We start from the raw sequence: 19,515 nt of genomic DNA, 5'->3' as shown, positions 1-19,515 counted from the left end.
GAATAACATGTGATAATTTCAATTACATGTACTTAGGCTTAGTTACAGTACGGTAGCACTCTGTATATTTTGTTCTAGTTACATTTACCTCTTCCAGCCCATCTGTTAGTTCACAAGCAAAAACACAAGGAAAAGAAACCCTAGAAAATCCATAATTCCTTGCCATGCATACACACTTATTTTTATAAAAAGGTATATCTGACCCTTAACAGCAGCTGCTACAGATGAAATAATATTCCAAGTGACTTAAATGGCAATAGGCGTGACACTTTTAACGTTTCCAGAGTTACTGTCACCATAGTAGCCTAGATATGCACTGTGCTATGATGATGTTTGGCTGCATTCCAGAAAGCACTATATTTTCATAAGTCATGCCCTCCTAACTTAAATGATATTCCTCTTGTAAATATATTTACTAAGTGTCTGTAGTCTGCTTTTTATGACAACTATAAATGCAGATCAGAGTGAAAGTAGAAAATCTGCCTTCCACAGTCACATTATCACTAAAGAGTAATTCATTGCTGACTGTTGCGTTGTTTGGAAGGGCTCTTAAAATAAGTGTGTAAACTATAAAGCAGACATTCTCAAACTTGGATCTCTGGCTGTTCCTGGACTACAACTCCCCTAATCCCCAGCCAAAGGCCATTGTGGCTGGGAATGTGGGGCATTGTAGTCTAACAACATCTGGGAACTCAAGTTTAAGGACCTCTGTTGAGTATCAGATAGAATCAAAACTCCTTTCAAAAAACCACTTCTTCATAAAATCACATTTCTTCAGTCTCCCTTATAGTCTGCCATTGGTACTACCTGTTTGGTTTATTTCTCCCTCTGTTGTGTTCCACAACCACTGGCAATATTGTTCTCAGTGATGTGTTTCTTAAGGTGGCCAAATGTTGGGGTTTGTGATTATTTAGCAAAGCACCAAGGAAGCTGCCACTCCAGTTACAGAATGCATAGTTTAGTTGTTGCAGCTATTTAAGTAACACTCATGGAGAACACTATAGAGTCTAAACTAAATAGGTTTATTAGTGAAATACATTTGGGATAGGAAAGACCTATCTTATCTATCAGCTACATAATGAATAGACAGGGAGAGAGAGAGATGTTTCCATCTTCTCTCTAGGAGGAAAGGAAGAGGACTGACTCACTACAGGTACCTGAGGAATCAAAGCAAGGGTCATAGAGCAGAGGAAAGCAGGGACAGGTAAGGAGACCCTCACTAACTCCTTCTGCTCCCAATGCCCCTAGTGGTCATTAGGATAGTTGGTGCAAAAGGTCGACGTACTGGAACTCCATCTCCAACAACCCTTCTGATTGCCTGTTGCATGGGCTCACAACTCCCATCTTCTCACAAAGCATCTAGAATCTGTCTCTGGGCAGTGGCTTAGTCAGTCCATCTGCCACCATCTCTTCTGTTTGGCAGTACTCCAACTGGACTACCCCTTTTTCTTGCATGTCTTAAACATAGTGATACTTTATGGGAATGTGCTTAGTTCGAGATTTCATCTTCTCCATCTGGGAGGTCTGGATACAACTTTGGTTACCCTCAAACATTGCTGTGGGCTTTGGTTCCTCAATCAGAAGTCTGATAGTACCTGGTATATCCACACTGCTTCCTTGTACGCTTCAGCTGTGGGCATCCTTTCTATATCTTGGCATGCGGTGGGTTCTTGAATCTCTCCTCCTTTGGTCATGAGTGAGAGTCTTTTGGGTGGAACCCCTTTGTTGGGCCTCTGTGAGCGCCTTAGTTCCAGCTCAGGCTGTGCAGCCCCTTCTGAATCTGTAGTCTCCTCTGAACCTGCTTCTAGTTCTGGCACAGATTCTTTGGTTCACTGTCTGGCTCTAGTTTCATGAGGGTCCACTCACATGGTTTCTTTCACCTGGAGCTCTGGTACAAGTTCTGGTAGATCACCTCTAGTTGGCTCTTGTCTCTCATCAAAATACACCACATTGCAAATTCTAACCTCTCCACTTGCAGGATCAAGGATTTTGTATCCCCTTTCCAACACCAAAAACTGAGGGATCTACTATGGTGGTAAAGAAGGGACCATAATGAACTGGTTTTAAAAAATGTGAGCTATTGGCCACAGTCCTTTCATCAAAAAGATCAGCCACCACCAGTCATGGCTTGTGGGAGAAGAGGCTAGTGCCAACAATCTAAAAAGTAGGTTGTGCTGGCAGTGCAGATGTTGGAACTTCATGGAGGCTTCTGGCAACTGGCAGAGAAACAAAGCAGCAGTAACATGTTATTGGACTGTTTTGATTTCTGGAGGCAACTGTGCTAGTGCAGGATCACCTAGTCTTCTGCCCCCTTGCTTAAAGACAGCAGCCCATTGATGCAGTTTCCCCCCTTTAAATAATCCATTACCTTCCTCTCATCCCTGGCAGGCACACAATAAACCATGCTTCTGGCATGAGCAGTCTTCAAAGGTGGGAGGGGCTATGCTGCTGGATGCCTCATGGGAGGAAATTGGGGGCACTTGAATTCCATTACCTGGGAGAGCATTTCAAGAGGGGATACTTTGTATGTTTGCTGCTCCCAAGATCTGGATGATGCATTGGCAGTTGTATGCTGTTGGCCCCTCCAGGTTCTTGTGTACATTCAGAAGCTTTATGCTACTGACAGAGGCAGGATCATGGCCAAAGATTTTGTGTTTCAAGGCCCAGAAATAAGAAAGGCTTATCTTAAATGCTGTAGTTCAAAAGTAGAGAGAGAATGCTTACATATTGCATCCTAGGATATCTGCCTAGCTGCAGCAGAGTTGTTAAGGAGCTTAACCACTTATTTTCTCTGAGAACACTTGAGGCCCAAATCTTTAATCAGGAATTCCATTAAATCATGTTCCAAAGAAAGTCTAAAGTATAAGAGAGATCTAAACTTTTTTTTTTGGTTTTGCAAATATACCCTAGAAGTCATCCTATAAGATCTTATGCACGTTCACCACATTTCCATTGTGCTGTTTTAATACACATTTTGTGGTTTAAGTGTTGCCATAAAATATCTCAAAAGCCCTGTGTATACAACATTATGTTGTATATGTGTACAGATGTCTGTAAACTTGTATGATACATGTTTTTGTGTGAATCTGGGTACTGACCTCAAATGCAGGGCACAGATAGGAACTTTACTATTATTACTACAGATATTTATATACCGCTCTTCAACTAAAGTTCTCAAAGCGGCTTACACAGAAAAATAAGGTAGATACCAGCAACAGCCACTGGAGAGTCAGCTGTGCTGGGGTTGGATAGGGCCATTTACTGCTGTATGTGCATTGAATGTAATGTGTATGGACATACACTATACACAGATTGTACATTCGTTGAATATAATGTGTGAATAGGGCTTAATGTGTGACTTGCTAGGTCTGTCTTGGCATGTAGATGTAGTTCTTTGATTCTAGAATCTCTCTTACTAATATGTTTAACTTTAGCACATTTTTAAATATTGTGTGTAGCAATTTAGGGATGACCCAATCCCTCTTCTATGCATGCAGCTCTGTATACAACGCAAGAGACTTGCGTTTTGGGCGGTATACAAATGTGTTAAATAAATAAATAAATAAATAAATAAATAAATAGATGTGGAAGAAAGTGATCCCTGGGATGGGAATCCCCTAACTCAAGGGAGGATGTAGATCTGAGGAAGGCTGGGTTGTCCCTTTATTGTTGTTGTATCATAGGATTGTATCATAGGTTTGCTTTTGTTGTATCATAGGTTTGCTTTTTCAGTTTTCTAATGATTTGTTATTTTATCTACTAGATCACAGCACACTTTGTTGCAAGATTCAACTCACTCCCATGATTCATCAGCCTCTGAAGGGGACCTTCTAAGGCAGAGATTTTCTGTAACATCACACCCAAGTTTACCCTACCTCATTGCTTCTGATGGGTACCTCATCACAGTTCTTAGATTTTCTGACAGTTTTTCACCCTCAACATTTGTGAGGTCATTGCTGCTGGATTCAGCCCAGAGACTTGAAAAGCTACGTCACAGTCTGATTACATCTAAGGTACTATTGCTTCATTGGTTTTCTGTTAATTTGAATGGTTACAAAAAGTATTCTGAGATTTTTGCCTGGAAATGATGTCCATGTCTGTTAGTGCCCTAAGGCAATCTTCTGTACTTTCTGCCCTATTTCACCATCAGTGCTCTGGCCCACCCTTATCCCAGCCTGCTCTAGTGGTGCAAAATTAACATCCTGCTAGTCTTAGCAGGTAAGTGCTGCAGCGGGGAAATGCTTGACTAACAAGCAGAGGGTTGCCGGTTCAAATCCCTGCTGGTACTACATTGAGCAGCAGCGATATAGGAAGATGCTGAAAGGCATCTCATATTGCATGGGAGGAGGCAATGGTAGACCCCTCCTGTATTCTACCAAAGAAAACCACACGGCTCTGTGGGCTTCAGGGGTCAAAATCGACTTGACGACACACTTTACCCTTTCCTTTAGCCTCAGCAGGTAGGAGAGGAGGGTGAGTGAATGAGTAGAGTTGGTGAAGAACATCATGGAAAGCGCATCATCTACAACCTTGTGGTCCTTTACAGTGCTTAGAAGGATAAATATAAACAAGGTACTGGCAGCCCAATATAGTGTATTTGTGCTGGTTGTACAAATTGGAAAAGTTTAGGTTTATTACTATTTCATTTTTTCCCTTTTATGCTCTGACTGGGTGGGATGAGGTTTCACTATATTAAGTGATAACTACTTTTGAGATGGCCTGTTCAGCCATAATTAAGTGGCAAAGAAAGATACACTGGACTTTGGGGGGGGGGGCATTGTGTATTCTGGCTTACCTGTACAACCCCGAGGACTCAACTTAAATTTTAAACAAGTTCTAGTAAGAACTAATCAGCCTATTTTCCTTTCACTGTATTTACAACTGGACTTAATTTGGTTCAGTCCGAGGTCCACAGGTTAGATCGCTTGCACCTCAAATGTTCATGCGTCCGTCATCTTGGATGGGGTGGATGACATCACAAACAACACATCCCTATGTGTCCCTACAGCTGTAGCAAATTTGGTTCAAATTGGTTAGTCAGTCCTCAAGTTAGTGCACTTGCGCCTCAAAAGTTCACACATCCACCATCTTGGATCGGGATGGGTGACATCACAAACAACACATCCCTATGTGTCCCTACAGCTGTAGCAAATTTGGTTCAAATTGGTTAGACTGTCCAGAAATTAGTGCACTTGCGCCCCAAAAGTTTATATCTGCCATCTTGGATTGGGATAGACCTCAACTACACCATTGAGGTGTCCCTATGTGTCCCTACAGCTGCAGCAATTTTGGTTCAAATCGGTTAAGTGGTTCATAAGTCAGCCCACTTGTGCCTCAAAAGTTTACACCTCCGCCATCTTGAATCAATGTGGATGACATCATCACAAACTATGCCATTGAAGTGTCCCTGTGTGTCACTCACTGCAACTGGGCCTAATTTGGTTTAAATTGGTTACTGTCCACAGATTATCCGGCTTGCACCTCAGATGTTCACATGGCTGCCATCTTGAATTTGATTGAATGACATCATCACACACCAAGCCATTTGGGCATCCCTATGTGTCCCTACTGTAGGAAATTTGGTTCAGATGGGTTAGGCGATTCACAAGTTAGTCCATTTGCAACTCAAAAGTTCATGCATCCACCATCTTGGATTAAGGTGGATGACATCATCACAACCTACGCCTTTGAGGTGTCCCTATGTGTCCCTACAATTGTACCCGATTTGGTTCATATTGATCCAGCTTTGCGAAGTTGTTGATGGGGGACACACACATGGATGGATGGACACACACATACACAATGCCGGGTGATCTCATAAGCCCACTGGAAAGTAGGCTAACAAATGAATGGTAGCATTTTCAGGTTTCTGACTGACATCCCAACGTTGCAAGTCACTTTCATTTCAACACATAGCTGACTCAAGGTATATTACTACCCAAGGCAAAACAGTGTTGCTGTCTTTCTGCATCTTGTTACCGCTGCTAAAAGTTTCCCTGATTGTAGCTACGTTCCATAACTTCAGAGGGGAATAAGTAAGAGGCTGCAGTTGGGGAAACTGTGCAGTTGAGGAACACACCTGCCAGATCCTGTAGACTCAACATTTATAGATCCAAAGTGGGTGAATGTTAGTGCTAGTGGGATGATGATGATGATAATGATATTTCATCTTGGTTGTCATCCCCGGCCATATTTTGGGTGTTCCCCCCATGTTACCAGACTCAATATGCCATTTATTATTATTATTATTATTATTGTTTCTTGTTTACACAGTCAGACAGGTGTTATTGACTGGTTTGTTTTATTCAGACATCGAGTCCTTCCCAAGGACCTGGGATGGCTGAATTTTATTGTCAGTTGTTATAGATATCGTCGCAGAATATAGGCTGTTCCCAGTAAAGCTGCTTTTTGTAATTGGCTGACGGTGATTTCTGTGGCCCCTATGGTGCTGAGGTGCTCTTCAAGGTCTTTTGGAACTGCACCCAGGGCGCCAATTACCACTGGGATTATTTTGGTCTTTTTCTGCCACAGCCTTTCAATTTCAATTTGTAGATCTTTGTATTTGGTGATTTTTTTCTATTTCTTTTTCTTCTATTCTGCTATCCCCTGGTATTGCTATGTTGATTATTTTGACTTGTTTTTTTTTCTTCTCAACTATAGTTATATCTGGTGTATTGTGTGGCAGATGTTTGTCTGTTTGTAGTCGGAAGTCCCATAATATTTTTACATCTTCATTTTCTTCAACTTTTTCAATTTTATGGTCCCACCAATTCTTGGCTACAGGTAGCTTGTATTTTTTGCAGATGTTCCAGTGTATCATCCCTGCTACTTTGTCATGCCTTTGTTTGTAGTCAGTCTGTGCAATCTTCTTACAACAGCTGATCAGGTGGTCCACTGTTTCATCTGCTTCTTTACAAAGGCGGCACTTGCTGTTTTTTGTGGATTTTTCGACTTTTGCTCTTATTGCATTTGTTCTTAGTGCCTGTTCTTGCGCAGCCAGTATTAAACCCTCTGTTTCTTTCTTCAAGTTGCCATTCTTAAGCCATTGCCAGGTCTTGGTGATGTCTGATTTTCCACTTATATTGTGCAAATATTGACCATGCAGGGGCTTATTTCTCTATTTTTCTGCTCGGTTCTTGACTTGTTCTTTCTTGTAGGCCTTCTTTGTTTCATTGGTGTTGAATAGTTTCTTGTTATTGACCATTTTAAGTGTATCTTCTTCACTGTCCTTTATATATTCTTCAAGGCCTCTTTTCTCCTCCTCTACTGTTTGATGGCCTTGCAGCATTCCTCTTCCACCTGAGCTGCGAGGGAGGTATAGCCTATCTACATCACTGCGGGGGTGCAGAGCATGATTGATGGTCATGATTTTTCTGGTCTTACGATCTAGCGTCTCTAGCTCTGCCTGGGTCCAGTCTATTATTCCTGCAGTGTATCTGATAACAGTTATAGCCCAGTTGTTTATGGCTTGTATGGTGTTCCCGCCATTGAGTTTGGACTTGAGGATTTTTCTAACTCTCCTGATGTATTCACTTCCAATTTTTCTTTTCACTTCAGTGTGTGCGATGTTATCAGCCTGGAGAATGCCCAAGTATTTGTAACGTTCTTTCTCTTCCAGGTTCTTGATCATGCTTCCATTGGGCAGTTCTATTCCTTCTGTTTTTGTTATTTTTCCTCTTTTCATTATTAATGCAGCACACTTGTCTAGTCCAAACTCCATTGCTATATCGCTACTGAATATACGGACAGTGTTTAGCAGTGATTCGATTTCTGACTGGGACTTTCCATACAACTTCAGATCGTCCATGTACAGCAGATGGTTGATTTTACTTGATGTTTTAGATGTTTGGTATCCGAGGCCTGTTTTGTTGAGTATTTGTGAAAGTGGGGTCATGGCGATTACAAACAATAGAGGGGATAGTGAGTCCCCTTGGAAAATGCCTCTTCTAATGCTAAGCTGTCCAAGTGCCTCACCATTGATTGTTAACTGTGTACTCCACATGCTCATTGGTTTTTTAATAAATATCTGGATGTTTTTGCTGACACCAGTTGTTTCTAAACATTTTAGTATCCATGTGTGAGGCAATGAATCGAAGGCTTTCTTATAGTCAATCCATGCAACACTTAGATTTGTTTTTCTTCTCTTGCAGTTTTCTAAGATCATTTTGTCAATCAGCAGCTGGTCTTTTGTGCCTCTGGTGTTCGGGCAATTTCCTTTCTGTTCAACTGGAAGCTGTTTGTTAGTTAATAAGTGTTGCATGACTTCATCTGCTATTATTCCAGATAATAATTTGAACATGGTTGGCAGGCAGGTTATCGGTCTATAATTACTTGGAACTGCACCTTTTGCTGGGTCTTTCATGATGAGATGAGTTTTCCCAGTTGTTAGCCATTGTTCAATATCACCTCCTTGCAAAATGTGATTGAACTGTTTTGATAGTTGTTTATGAAGGCTTGTTAGGTGTTTAAGCCAAAAGCCATGCAGTTCATCGTCGCCTGGCGCAGTCCAATTTTTAATTTTCTTTGCTCTTTCACTTATTAATTCTGGTGTTATTATTAGATCTTGCATTTGTTGGTTACATTTTTTGACCTCTTTCATCCAGCCTGCTTTTTTATTATAATCTATTGGATTGTCCCATAATTTCCCCCAGAATTGCACTGTTGCTTCTTTATTTGGTGTTTCTACGTTTCTTGCAGTTTCTCCTTCTATGCTTTGGTAGAAACGTCTCTGATTTGACTGGAATTGGAGATTCTGCCTGTGTTGTGTAATTCTGGCTTCATATCTACTAATCTTCTTTGACACTGCTGTTATTTGCTGCTTTATTATTTCCAGGACTTCTCTAATTTTCCTTGAATCTAGGTGGTATTTTTGGATCAGATACTGTTTGGTGTTTTCATTCTTCAGCTTCTTGTCTTTCATATCTTTCAGTTTACTAGCATCTGATCTAAGCCTGGAGATTTTATTTTCTAATCTAATCTTCCATTTAGGTGATGTACTACTTTCTTTTTTGACAGGTCCACTGATCTTATATCCGAGCTCTTGTGTTGTTATTGTTGCTGCACTGTACATTAGTTGGTTTGTTTCTTGCAAATTATTGGTTGTTATTTCTGCAAGTGCAGCATTGACATCTTTTAATGCCTGAGCAAGTTGTTTTTTGGCAACTGTTTTTAGAGCTGGAAGTCGAACCCTGGTGGTTGTTTGGTTCATGTGCTCAGTTATTTTTTGCTTTAGTTCTTGTTGCTTTTCTGTTAAACGGCATTTGGGTTTTTGAGGTGAAGGCAAAGGGGAGGTTGCCTGGTTTTGATTTTGAAACAGTTCAGCAACAGTGGCATCCTCAATTTCCAACACCTCCTTCACCTGCGCCTGAGCTACTTCTTCAAATGGTGATAATTCTTCTTCCATATCTTGAGCCTGTGTTGCTCTTTGCAGTTCTTCCAGCTCAACTCCTGTGAATACTTTATTTCTTATTATGAATCTTCTCTGGTCTGCTAGCCTTTGTTCTGTTATTTCTGTGTCTGGATGCTTCTCTTTCCAAATTTGGTACATTCTTTTTAAATAACCTCTTCTAGTTGGACTAGACTTGTAATAGCAGATCATTATTTCCTTGTTGGCATTTTTCGCATTTTTTTTCCGGTTAGGCGACGTTTCTTCCAGTAACTTTGCTGTCTTCAGCCCTGGTTGCTCAACTGAAGATCCTGAGTCCTGTTGCCCATTTGCCACCAGATGTCCAGGGACTATAGCATCTGGTGCGGTCCTTGTTGACCCGGGCGACGACCGATCCGGTATAGATTTATTAAAGTTACATCTCACCATATTGTTGATGGGAGAGGCACTCTTTGCCTGGCTCCTCTGGTGAGACCTGTCCAGTATGGTTGGACCTCTGGAGAATAGCTCTCACCTTCATCAGAGCACACAAGCCCCACAACCACGCCGTTGTTGTTGTTATTATTATTATTATTATTATTAACATTTTATATCCCGCTCTTCCTCCAAGGAGCCCAGAGCGGTGTACTACATACTTGAGTTTCTCCTCACAACAACCCTGTGAAGTAGGTTAGGCTGAGTGTGCAGGCGCAGCAGCTCCGGCAGCTTGGCCTTTCAGCGCCAGCTCGTCCCCTCCTTTTCTTCAGGGCAGTGGCGATTCTTGGCACTGAGGCCCGCGACCTGAAACGGGCCTGAGAGAAACTGATTCAGTGGGGTCGTCCTCGGCCGCTGACTGTCGCAGCTCCCTTCTCCTCCGATTAGTGTGGAGTTTCTCAAGGGAAGCACGTGAGGAGGTGGCGGCGGCGGCCTGGGCCAGGGCCGGCCTTCGCCCTCCTGACGGCCGCCATTATGCACCACAGCCTGGCCCAGCTGCTGGCTGCCTCTTCCTCCTCCTGCCGCGGTAGACCGCAGGAGCCCACGGCAGTCTGCTCGCTCCTGAGTGAGGGGACGAGCGGCTGGAGCAGCCTGGGAGAGGTGGGTGATGAGGCTGCGCCGCACCGAGAAAAGGCTGTGGTGGCGGCGGACTCAGTGGAGGACGATGACGGCGACAAGCTGCTTTTCCCGGTGGGGCTCGAGCTGGGCGACTGGCTGGAGGTGGCGGTGGCCGCTGAGGCCCGGCCAGACTGGGAGATGGAAGGAGAAGGAGGAAGTGGCGGGAGTCCCCGCCCCAAGGCTCCGGCCCCTGGCCGAGGCCTGGCCCGCCCAGGAAGCAACTGGCTGAAAGCTGCGGCAGCGGCCCGCCTGAAACGCCAGAAGAAGAAGCAGTACGTGATGGGCCTGGAGACCCGCCTGCAAGGCCTGGCCGCCGAGAACTGGCAGCTGTGCGACTACAATCGAGGCCTGGGCTGCTGCGTGCGGCACCTGGAGAGGGAGACCAGCTACCTGCGGGCCGTGCTGGCCAACCAGAGCGCCCTGGCCCAGCTCCTGAGCCACTTGGCCGGCGATGGGGCGGGGAAAATGGGGCTGTGGATCAGCAAAAAAGAGAGGAGAGCTGGTCTTGTGGTAGCAAGCATGACTTGTCCCCATAGCTAAGCAAGGTCTGCCCTGGTTGCATCTGAATGGGAGACTTGATGTGTGAGCACTGCAAGATAGTCCCCTCAGGGGATGAAGCCGCTCTGGGAAGAGCAGAAGAGCAGAAGGTTTCAAGTTCCCTCCCTGGCAGCATCTTCAAGATAGGGCTGAGAGAGATTACTGCCTGCAACCTTGGAGAAGCCGCTGCCAGTCTGTGAAGACAATACTGAGCTAGATAGATCAATGGTCTGACTCAGTATATGGCAGCTTCCTATGTTCCTATGTTGAGAGAGAAGTGACTGGCCCAGAGTCACCCAGCTAGCATCATGGCTGAATGGGGATTTGAACTCGGGTCTCCCCAGTCCTAGTCCAGTAGTCTAGCCACTGCACCACGCTGGCTGATGGGCAGTGTGGGCAATTAGTGATTGTGAGTATGAAACCAGGGGTGATCACTCTTCTGGGTGGATGAACTGTGAGTCAGTTCATTCAGAAGAAGTACAGTAAATAATCCTCTAATAACATCTTAATATGTTGTCTCCCACAGTCTAAAGAGAAAAGACTGCCACTGCAATCTCTGTCCTCTTTAAGAGCCAAGCTATTGCAGCATCATCAAAACCAAAGTTCTACCTTTTCTGCCATTCCCAAATTTCTGCAAGAAGAGGAAGGAGATGTAACAGACTTACAGGTAAAAACAGGTAGTTTTTAGGCTGTTAATACATGATATAGATATACACACACATATGACATTTAGAATAATAGCATACAAGACTCATTATATTTGTTCCACTGCATAGCAAAATTATTTATGACAAAATATTTCAAACAATATCAACCGTGATATGGGAAGATGTCCTTTGGATAATAAAAAAAAGTTGCCACATCCTCAGTGTTCTTAGAAAGCCAGTCATGACACAGGATCCCTAGTTTGTTTTGGACACCAATAATATACTAGCCATTTTTTCTTTGTTTTTATAGGCAAGATCTTCATTGTCTCAGTGCTTAATGCATCTTAGACCATTTATACACTCCCTCTTCCCTGTTCTATAAGATATCTGTTCTTCAAATTACTTTCATTTATCAGCTTTCTTTTTGTATCACATATTTCCTTTTTCACTTTAGATACTATTGAACAGGAATTCCTGTTCATTTGATCTCTAGTCCATGTATTTTATACCTGCACAATCAAATAAACATTTCTCAGATGTTTCATCCTGTTCTCTTCAATTTAGGATTATGATGATGAATCTGATGATGACAAGCACTTTCAAAGTCATTCTTTTATTTTGGGGAGCCAAAAATCAAATGCCTCCTTTAGTGATGAAGGCAGGTTGGAATTTGCATCAATGTTTGACACAATTCATGCTGTGGATGGAACTGGAGAAAAAGATGATACATCTTTGGAACTGAACTGTATCCAAAAAAATCTGATTGCAGCTTGGAGAATAGGGATTTCAAGAAGTGTACAAGAAAGAGAAATATTATTAAATTGTACCGTACGTTGCATTACACACTACTTCAGCATTCTTCAGTATGCAAAACTTAATCTTTCGCATTCAAATAACCCTGACAAGAATTGCCCATGGATACAGTGCATCTTAAAATATTTCCAGCAACTTTTGACTGTCCTGAGTTGGGAGGGTAAACACAGACAAATCCTGGGGCATTTGAACAAGCTAACGTTGCAGACCTTAAAATTGATACTAATGGAACAAGATGATCAACCTGTCTCCAGTAATCTTCTGGGAAGCTTCTCTTTGTTGAAGATGGTTGGTAATTATCTAAAAGGCAAAAACACACCACAGTATGAGGTGGCATTCCTCGATGGTGATAATAATGTGGAGCTAGATTCCCTCTTTGTGCCTCTATTTCAACCTACGGATTGGAGCAGCCATCAAAATTTTAGTATATTGAATTCCATACTAAACGTCTCCCCTCCAGCAGTAAACTTGACTGAAAATTGTGAAAGAAGGTAGGATTCTTTTCTAATCTAAGTTATTTTTAAAAATAACATAATTGTATATTGTGTTTTTGCCTTGTAAGAAATAAATGATGAGCTCATTAATTTATATGTCTTTGGCATGAAATCTTGTACATGAGAATGCTCATTCTGGCGCATTGACTAGAATCTAAAAAGATAACCTGGGCATGCCCAGTGGTTTGCAATTGCCCAAGTGCTGCATCTCCCACCCAAATCATGAAACTTCTTTCGAAACTTTCAAAAGCTGATTGCCATTATGTATTAAAATATTTTGTTCAAGAAACATATGTACCACGTATGTGTCAGCACACAGATTTTCTCACCCAGTTATTTGGATTGTTGCATAAAATGAGAGTTGCAAAAGATATAAAGGTGATTTACTGAGCTGTGATTTTTTCTGTGACTGTTTTAATTCTGTTTTTACTTTAGGTTAACGGTAATGTGGCGATTACTGTATAAGTACGTCCTTTGGAATCGGGTGCAGCTGAAAAGGAAGGTCCATAACTCATGTGAGCCAGTAACTCAAATACAAATTGCACATGAAAAGCAAGTGACTGAAGCACTTGCTAGTCACATACAGGCAATCTTACAGTCTTTAGGAGCAAGACTGGAACAAACACTAAAACTCAGTGCTGTGAATGGTGAGTTCAACTATAGCCAGCTGATATTTATAACAATGACAGCTTACAACTTTTGATGTAACTTATTTGATGCTACTTTGCTACAGTAATCATAATAGGATAAAAGGCCATCTCAGAATCTCATTGATCTTTGAGGTGATCCATGTTCCCTCACAAAATGGGTCCGGGGCCTGCGCAGTAGCCCCCATGGAAGAATTCAGTAGCTCCATGAGACATTATTTGGCTGTGCCGAATCGTGCATGTGCCACAACTGTTCTTAGAAAGAGAGCACCTTCTCCTTAGTTCCTTCTGGACGGCTGCACTATTTGCATCGTGAAGGATTCACTCTGTTAGTTACTTGATTCTTGTGACAAAAGGTTTATTGGATTATCCTGTCTTTGACCTCTGGACTGTTTCTTGGTTTCTCATTTGGATTTCTTTTTGAATATGTTCTTATAGCGGTGGCTTTACTGGCTTTTGGACAACAGACTGTTTCAGGTTTCCCTTTCACACTGCATTTTGGATAGTGTTCTAATGGACTCTAAAAATACTTTTTAAAAGTGTGCAGAGGGACACTACCGTCCACTGATGGGACGACGAGTGCTTGATTTGCCTGGGTGAAAATCTCAATGTGTGGTCCTACAAAATCTCCTTGTCTTTTTCAAAGCAAACATTAAAAAGCAGAGATGTTGGAAGGCTCCCCAAGTTTGATGACCCTGGCATCTCCAATTGAAAGAGATCAGGGCAACTTGACATTTAAGAAGACTGAGGCAATTGGCATCTCCAATTGAAAGAGATCAGGGCAACTTGACATTTAAGAAGACTGAGGCAATTGGCAAGGATTATCGATGTCAATACCACAGGAAGTGAAAACATCAAAGAGGAGACTCTCCGGGCCCCTCAAGCTCAAAGCACCATCAACTGTCAACACTGACCAACCAGCCATCAATGTTGACTACATCGGAAAAAGCGTCGACATTGGCCTCAAAGAAGTCCCCACATACTCCATCCCCATCGACTGTGCAAGGTGGATATCAAAATTTTCAAAGCACTCTAGACACGGCAAGACCCTTGACATTGGGAGCGGCACCCACATCAACTTCGATGCCGAAGGCGGACACTAGATCTACTCAATTGCCACTAATTCAACAATCGACGGACAAAACACAAGAGACCCCTGCTAACACCAGAGTGTCCAGTGTTTCTCTTATCCTAATATATTCTCTCCAGACGTGTCTCTGTTTAGTTCCAGCTGTGACAATGGTTCCGACTTGATAAGGGGCAGGCACCTCTTTTCTAGGGAGACATCCCCAATTGTGCATGGAAAATCAGCCAAGAAACTTAGAATCCCTAATGGGGATTCACTGCTACCACTCCATTCTTAATTGACTGAACAGTGATGAAGGAACAGAAACTGTTCCAGTCTCTAAGACTCCCTCAGGTTCCCCTGTGAGAGTAACACCTAGGTGTTCTCCCTCCTACTCTTCTGAGAAAGATACCACCATTCTGCTTCATATTACTCATCCATGACAAGCCCTATGGACTATTGGAGCTCTCCAGGGGCCTTTAAACCTAGCTACATAAGAGGTCTCAGATGCTACAGAGACCCTTATTATTTACCTCTCCTGGACTTGCATATGATTTTGACGATAAAAGGATGTGGAAGTTATGAAACAGAGAGGTGATCTTGAGCAAAGTTCTACCTTTAAAGACCATGATCACCCAACCCAACCTACTACTGATTCTCCTTTCAAAAGACCAAGAGTTTCTAATGTACTGCCTGAAAAGGAAAAGCAGAAGACTACTGGCCATACTCACCAACCTGAACCTAATCTAGAGATTGTTCTTCACTCGCCACCAGTGGGGAAATCACCTGAAAAAGAGAGGGAACATTCAGATGGTGAATATGACTCTTCCTCTTCTTCTGAGGAGGAATCAGTCCAAACAAAAAACCCCTCAGATCCCTCTCCTAAAGAGAATATTGCCAATCCACCATCTAATTCACCTACTGAGGAAACAAAGTCTTGCAGAATACAGGTGGCTGAAATGGCTAAGGTTTACAATTGAAAGCACCAACACAAGAAGTCAAAGACCCAGTCGACATCATAACAAGCATCTTTACCTTTGCTGCTTGTTTTAGCAAATTCAGCAACAACATGCTGGGATGCACTATCAGCCTCAATTTCTACTTCAAAAAGACTAGAAAGCTTATACAGAATTCAAGAAGAGTCATGAACCGCCACTCATTGGTGGTTGATTGTGTCCTTAGCAACGAGTCGGGCAAGAAACACTCAGCCGCAGTAGATAAAGAAGGCAGAAAGCTAGATGCCATGGGATGTTGATTTTATTCCACTTTTTCCTTGTCCCTCAAGATAGCCAACTGCATGGCTAAGTACAACTATTCTGTCTGGGACAGCTTAAAGGGTTATCTTAAGGTTGTACTGGAAGAATTTTAGGACAAATTCAAGACAACCCTTAACAAATCTGCTGACATCACAAGGCAGCACTTAAGTACCGTCAAACACCTGGTGGAGACAGTCTTGTGCCATCACAATTGCTGAGTCCCTTAGGAAACATGGTTGGCTTAGGTTGACTTCCCTTCAGTCTGACATAAAGGACAAAATCTATCTTTTGAGGGAGAAGGTCTCTTCAGCACTCAAACTGAGTGTGACAAAGACGACAACAAAGGTCAAAGATGCAAGATCAATCAAAGCAGACTCTTTTGAAATCTTAGTCCAAGAAGTATTTCAAGTATTCTCCCCTTTCCCATCCAGCTCGCACCCTTTCCCCACGTTTGGAATCTAATAACATCAGATGCATGGGTGTTGAGCATTGTAACAGGTTATGCTATAGAACTTATCAACCTCCCTGTTTTTTCAGGGATAGAATACACCCGCTCAACTCCTACCTTAAAAGAAGAGTACATTATTTACAGCAAAGGGAGGGGCGCGATAGAACCAGTTCCTCTGAAGGAACAGGAGAAGAGCTTCTACTCTAGAGATTTCCAAATCCCCAACTGGGACAGAGGACTCCATCCTATTATGGATTTACACCAGTTGAACAAATATGTGAAAGTGAGGAAATTCTGTATGACATCCTTACAAGGCTGCCTGCTAACTGGGCAAAGAGGCACCTTTTACCATGGTGATTCTCTTTATTTAGCAGGGGGAGAGTAACTGGCCCTATCCACCCCCAGCACAGTACTTCCAGTGACTGTTGCTGGTGTGTGTCCTATGTTTCTTTTTAGAATGTGAGCCCTTTGGGGACAGGGAGCCATCTTATTTGTTTTATTTCTCTTTGTAAACCGCCCTGAGCCATTTTTGGAAGGGCGGTATAGAAATCGAATTAATAAATAATAATAATAATAATCCTTCCCCTACTAGTAAGGGAAGAATGGTTTGTGACTCTAGACTTGAAGGATGCCTACTTCCATGTAGGAAAAAACAGGAAATTCTTGAGGTTCACTCTAGGTTCAAGAACCTTCTAGTACAGGGAAAAATTATGGAAAACTGATTTAAAGTTCACTGCATGTTATACTTTAAAAGAAAATTATTATAAGATGATGTACAGGTGGTACTTGACACTGAAAAAATTAGCATTAACATATAAAAATGTTCCAAACAAATGTTGGAAATGTGGACAATGTGAAGGAACCTTTTTTTACATGTGGTGGTCATGTGGGAAGGCAAAGGTCTTTTGGGATGGATATATATATATATATATATATAAAATGAGCTGAAGAAAATTTTTAAAATGACATTTCCTAAGAGGCCAGAATCCTTCCTGCTGGGCAGAACACAAGGAGAGTTCTCCAGAAGAAATTTAACATTTTTAATGTATGCAACCACGGTGGCTAGAATAGTATATGTGCAGAAATGGAAAGATAGTAAAATGCCCTCAAAAGAAGATTGGTTGATAATTTTGGAATACACTGAGATGGCAAAACTTACAGCACTCACAAGGGATGAAAACTTGGAATGTTTCAAAGAAGATTGGGAACCATTCTTACTTTACTTAAAAACTATTTTTCCAATATGGACCTTTCAGAAATTTAGTAACAGCAGTAGGCTGGGCAGGGTAGAATCGAGTTTGCAATGTGGAATATATATGTTTTGAATTATTATAGCAATGGTAGATTTGTATAGCTAATATGAACCGTGCAGACTGGTAAGCGGGAAGTCAATATTTACTTAATTAAATGTAATTGGATTGTTAAGATATTGTAAAAACCAATAAAATTTTAAAATGCATGAACCTTCTAGTACAAAGTTCTACCCTTCCGACTTTCAACAGCGCCCCGTGTCTTTACAAAGTGTATAAGCGCAATAATAGCACACCTGAGGACAAAGGGCATATCCATATTTATTTATCTTGACAACTGGCTAGTGACCTTAGAGTACAAAGATACCCTGATTTCCCATGTACAGTACATCCTGGACCTCCTAGACTGGGAATCAAAGTGAACTGGGGGGGTGGGGAATAGATCCTAGAACCACAAAAACTAATACAGTTCATTAGAGCAATTTTGGACTCTGAAATAAAAAGAGCCTATCTCCCAGAGGACAGGAGGGAGTTGATTGTACAATGAATCTCTACTTTCACACTCAGCCTGAGACAAAAAAAAGCATGTACAGGTGAAACTCGGAAAATTAGAATATCGTGCAAAAGTCCATTAATTTCAGTAATGCAAATTAAAAGGTGAAACTGATATATGAGACAGACGCATTACATGCAAAGCGAGATAAGTCAAGCCTTAATTTGTTATAATTGAGATGATCATGGCGTTACAGCTCATGAAAACCCCAAATCCACAATCCCAGAAAATTAGAATATTACATGGAACCAAGAAGACAAGGATTGTAGAATAGAACAATATCGGACCTCTGAAAAGTATAAGCATGCATATGTATTCAGTACTTGGTTTGGGCCCCTTTTGCAGCAATTACTGCCTCAATGCAGCGTGGCATGGATGCTATCAGCCTGTGGCACTGATGAGGTGTTATGGAAGACCAGGATGCTTCATTAGCGGCCTTCAGCTCTTCTGCATTGTTTGGTCTCATGTCTCTCATCCTTCTCTTGGCAGTGCCCCATAGATTCTCTATGGGGTCAGGCCAGGCGAGTTTGTTGGCCAATCAAGCACAGTACACTGTATACTTTTCAGAGGTCCGATATTGTTCTGTTCTACAATCCTTGTCTTATCACTGCTGCCTGATATAGCTGATTACAGATATATATTTACTAGGCACAGTCTGGGAAGCACACCAGTGGGGATTTGAACTATAACAGCCTCTTGCTCCCTAGGCAAGCTGTGTCCCCGCTGCACCACCATTACACACCCTGAAATCATTTCTAACTCTACTGAAAAATCGAGTAGTGTAAGTTCTGCTGGACAATACAACAGCAATTGCATACATCATTCGTCAAGGAGGAACATTGTCTAAATCTCTGCAGTCTAGTGCTACAGTTGTGGGAGTGGAGCATACACCATGGTGTGCATCCAATAGCCCTGCACATCAAGGGAGTGAACAACACCTTGGCAGATTACCTGAGCAGAGACCTAGACCTCTCATGGCAACACGAATGAGAGATAAATCCAGGGATCCTCCTCAACATCTTTCAGAACTGGAGAATCCCAGATAGACCTGTTTGCAACCCATGACAACAAAAAAATGCAGCCTCTACTGCTCCAGGGTGTAGAGCAATGGAAAATGCTTTCCAGATGCCATGGGAAAAAGACCTGTACTACCTATTTCCTCCCTTTTTCCTGATCACAAGAATTTTGAGCAAGATTTTGCAAGTGGGGACACACTGCATTCTGCTCATTGCATGGTGGCCCAGACCACCGGGGTTCCCAGTTCTGTTGTGTCTGTCACAGGGACAACATCTTCCTCTTCCACACTGCCAAAACTCCTCTTGCAGGG

The 19,515-nt window shown here is 42.3% G+C and overlaps 1 protein-coding gene across 6 annotated transcripts in view; it reads left to right on the top strand.

Annotated features, from left to right (window-relative positions):
* The window catches only part of CPLANE1 (ciliogenesis and planar polarity effector complex subunit 1), a 200,493-nt gene that overhangs the window by 30,968 nt on the left and 150,010 nt on the right, over positions 1-19,515 (top strand). For all 6 annotated transcript variants that reach the window (XM_053297186.1, XM_053297187.1, XM_053297183.1 and 3 more), the window contains exons 10-13: positions 3,764-4,013; positions 11,541-11,681; positions 12,226-12,965; positions 13,404-13,615. In XM_053297186.1, the coding sequence (XP_053153161.1) occupies positions 3,764-4,013; positions 11,541-11,681; positions 12,226-12,965; positions 13,404-13,615 (1,343 nt within the window). The remainder of the gene's footprint in view (positions 1-3,763; positions 4,014-11,540; positions 11,682-12,225; positions 12,966-13,403; positions 13,616-19,515) is intronic.

The sequence above is a fragment of the Hemicordylus capensis genome, chromosome 2 (genome assembly GCF_027244095.1).
Source record: "Hemicordylus capensis ecotype Gifberg chromosome 2, rHemCap1.1.pri, whole genome shotgun sequence".
Taxonomy (NCBI): Eukaryota; Metazoa; Chordata; class Lepidosauria; order Squamata; family Cordylidae; genus Hemicordylus; species Hemicordylus capensis.
This window is presented reverse-complemented; position numbering and strand designations above follow the sequence as displayed.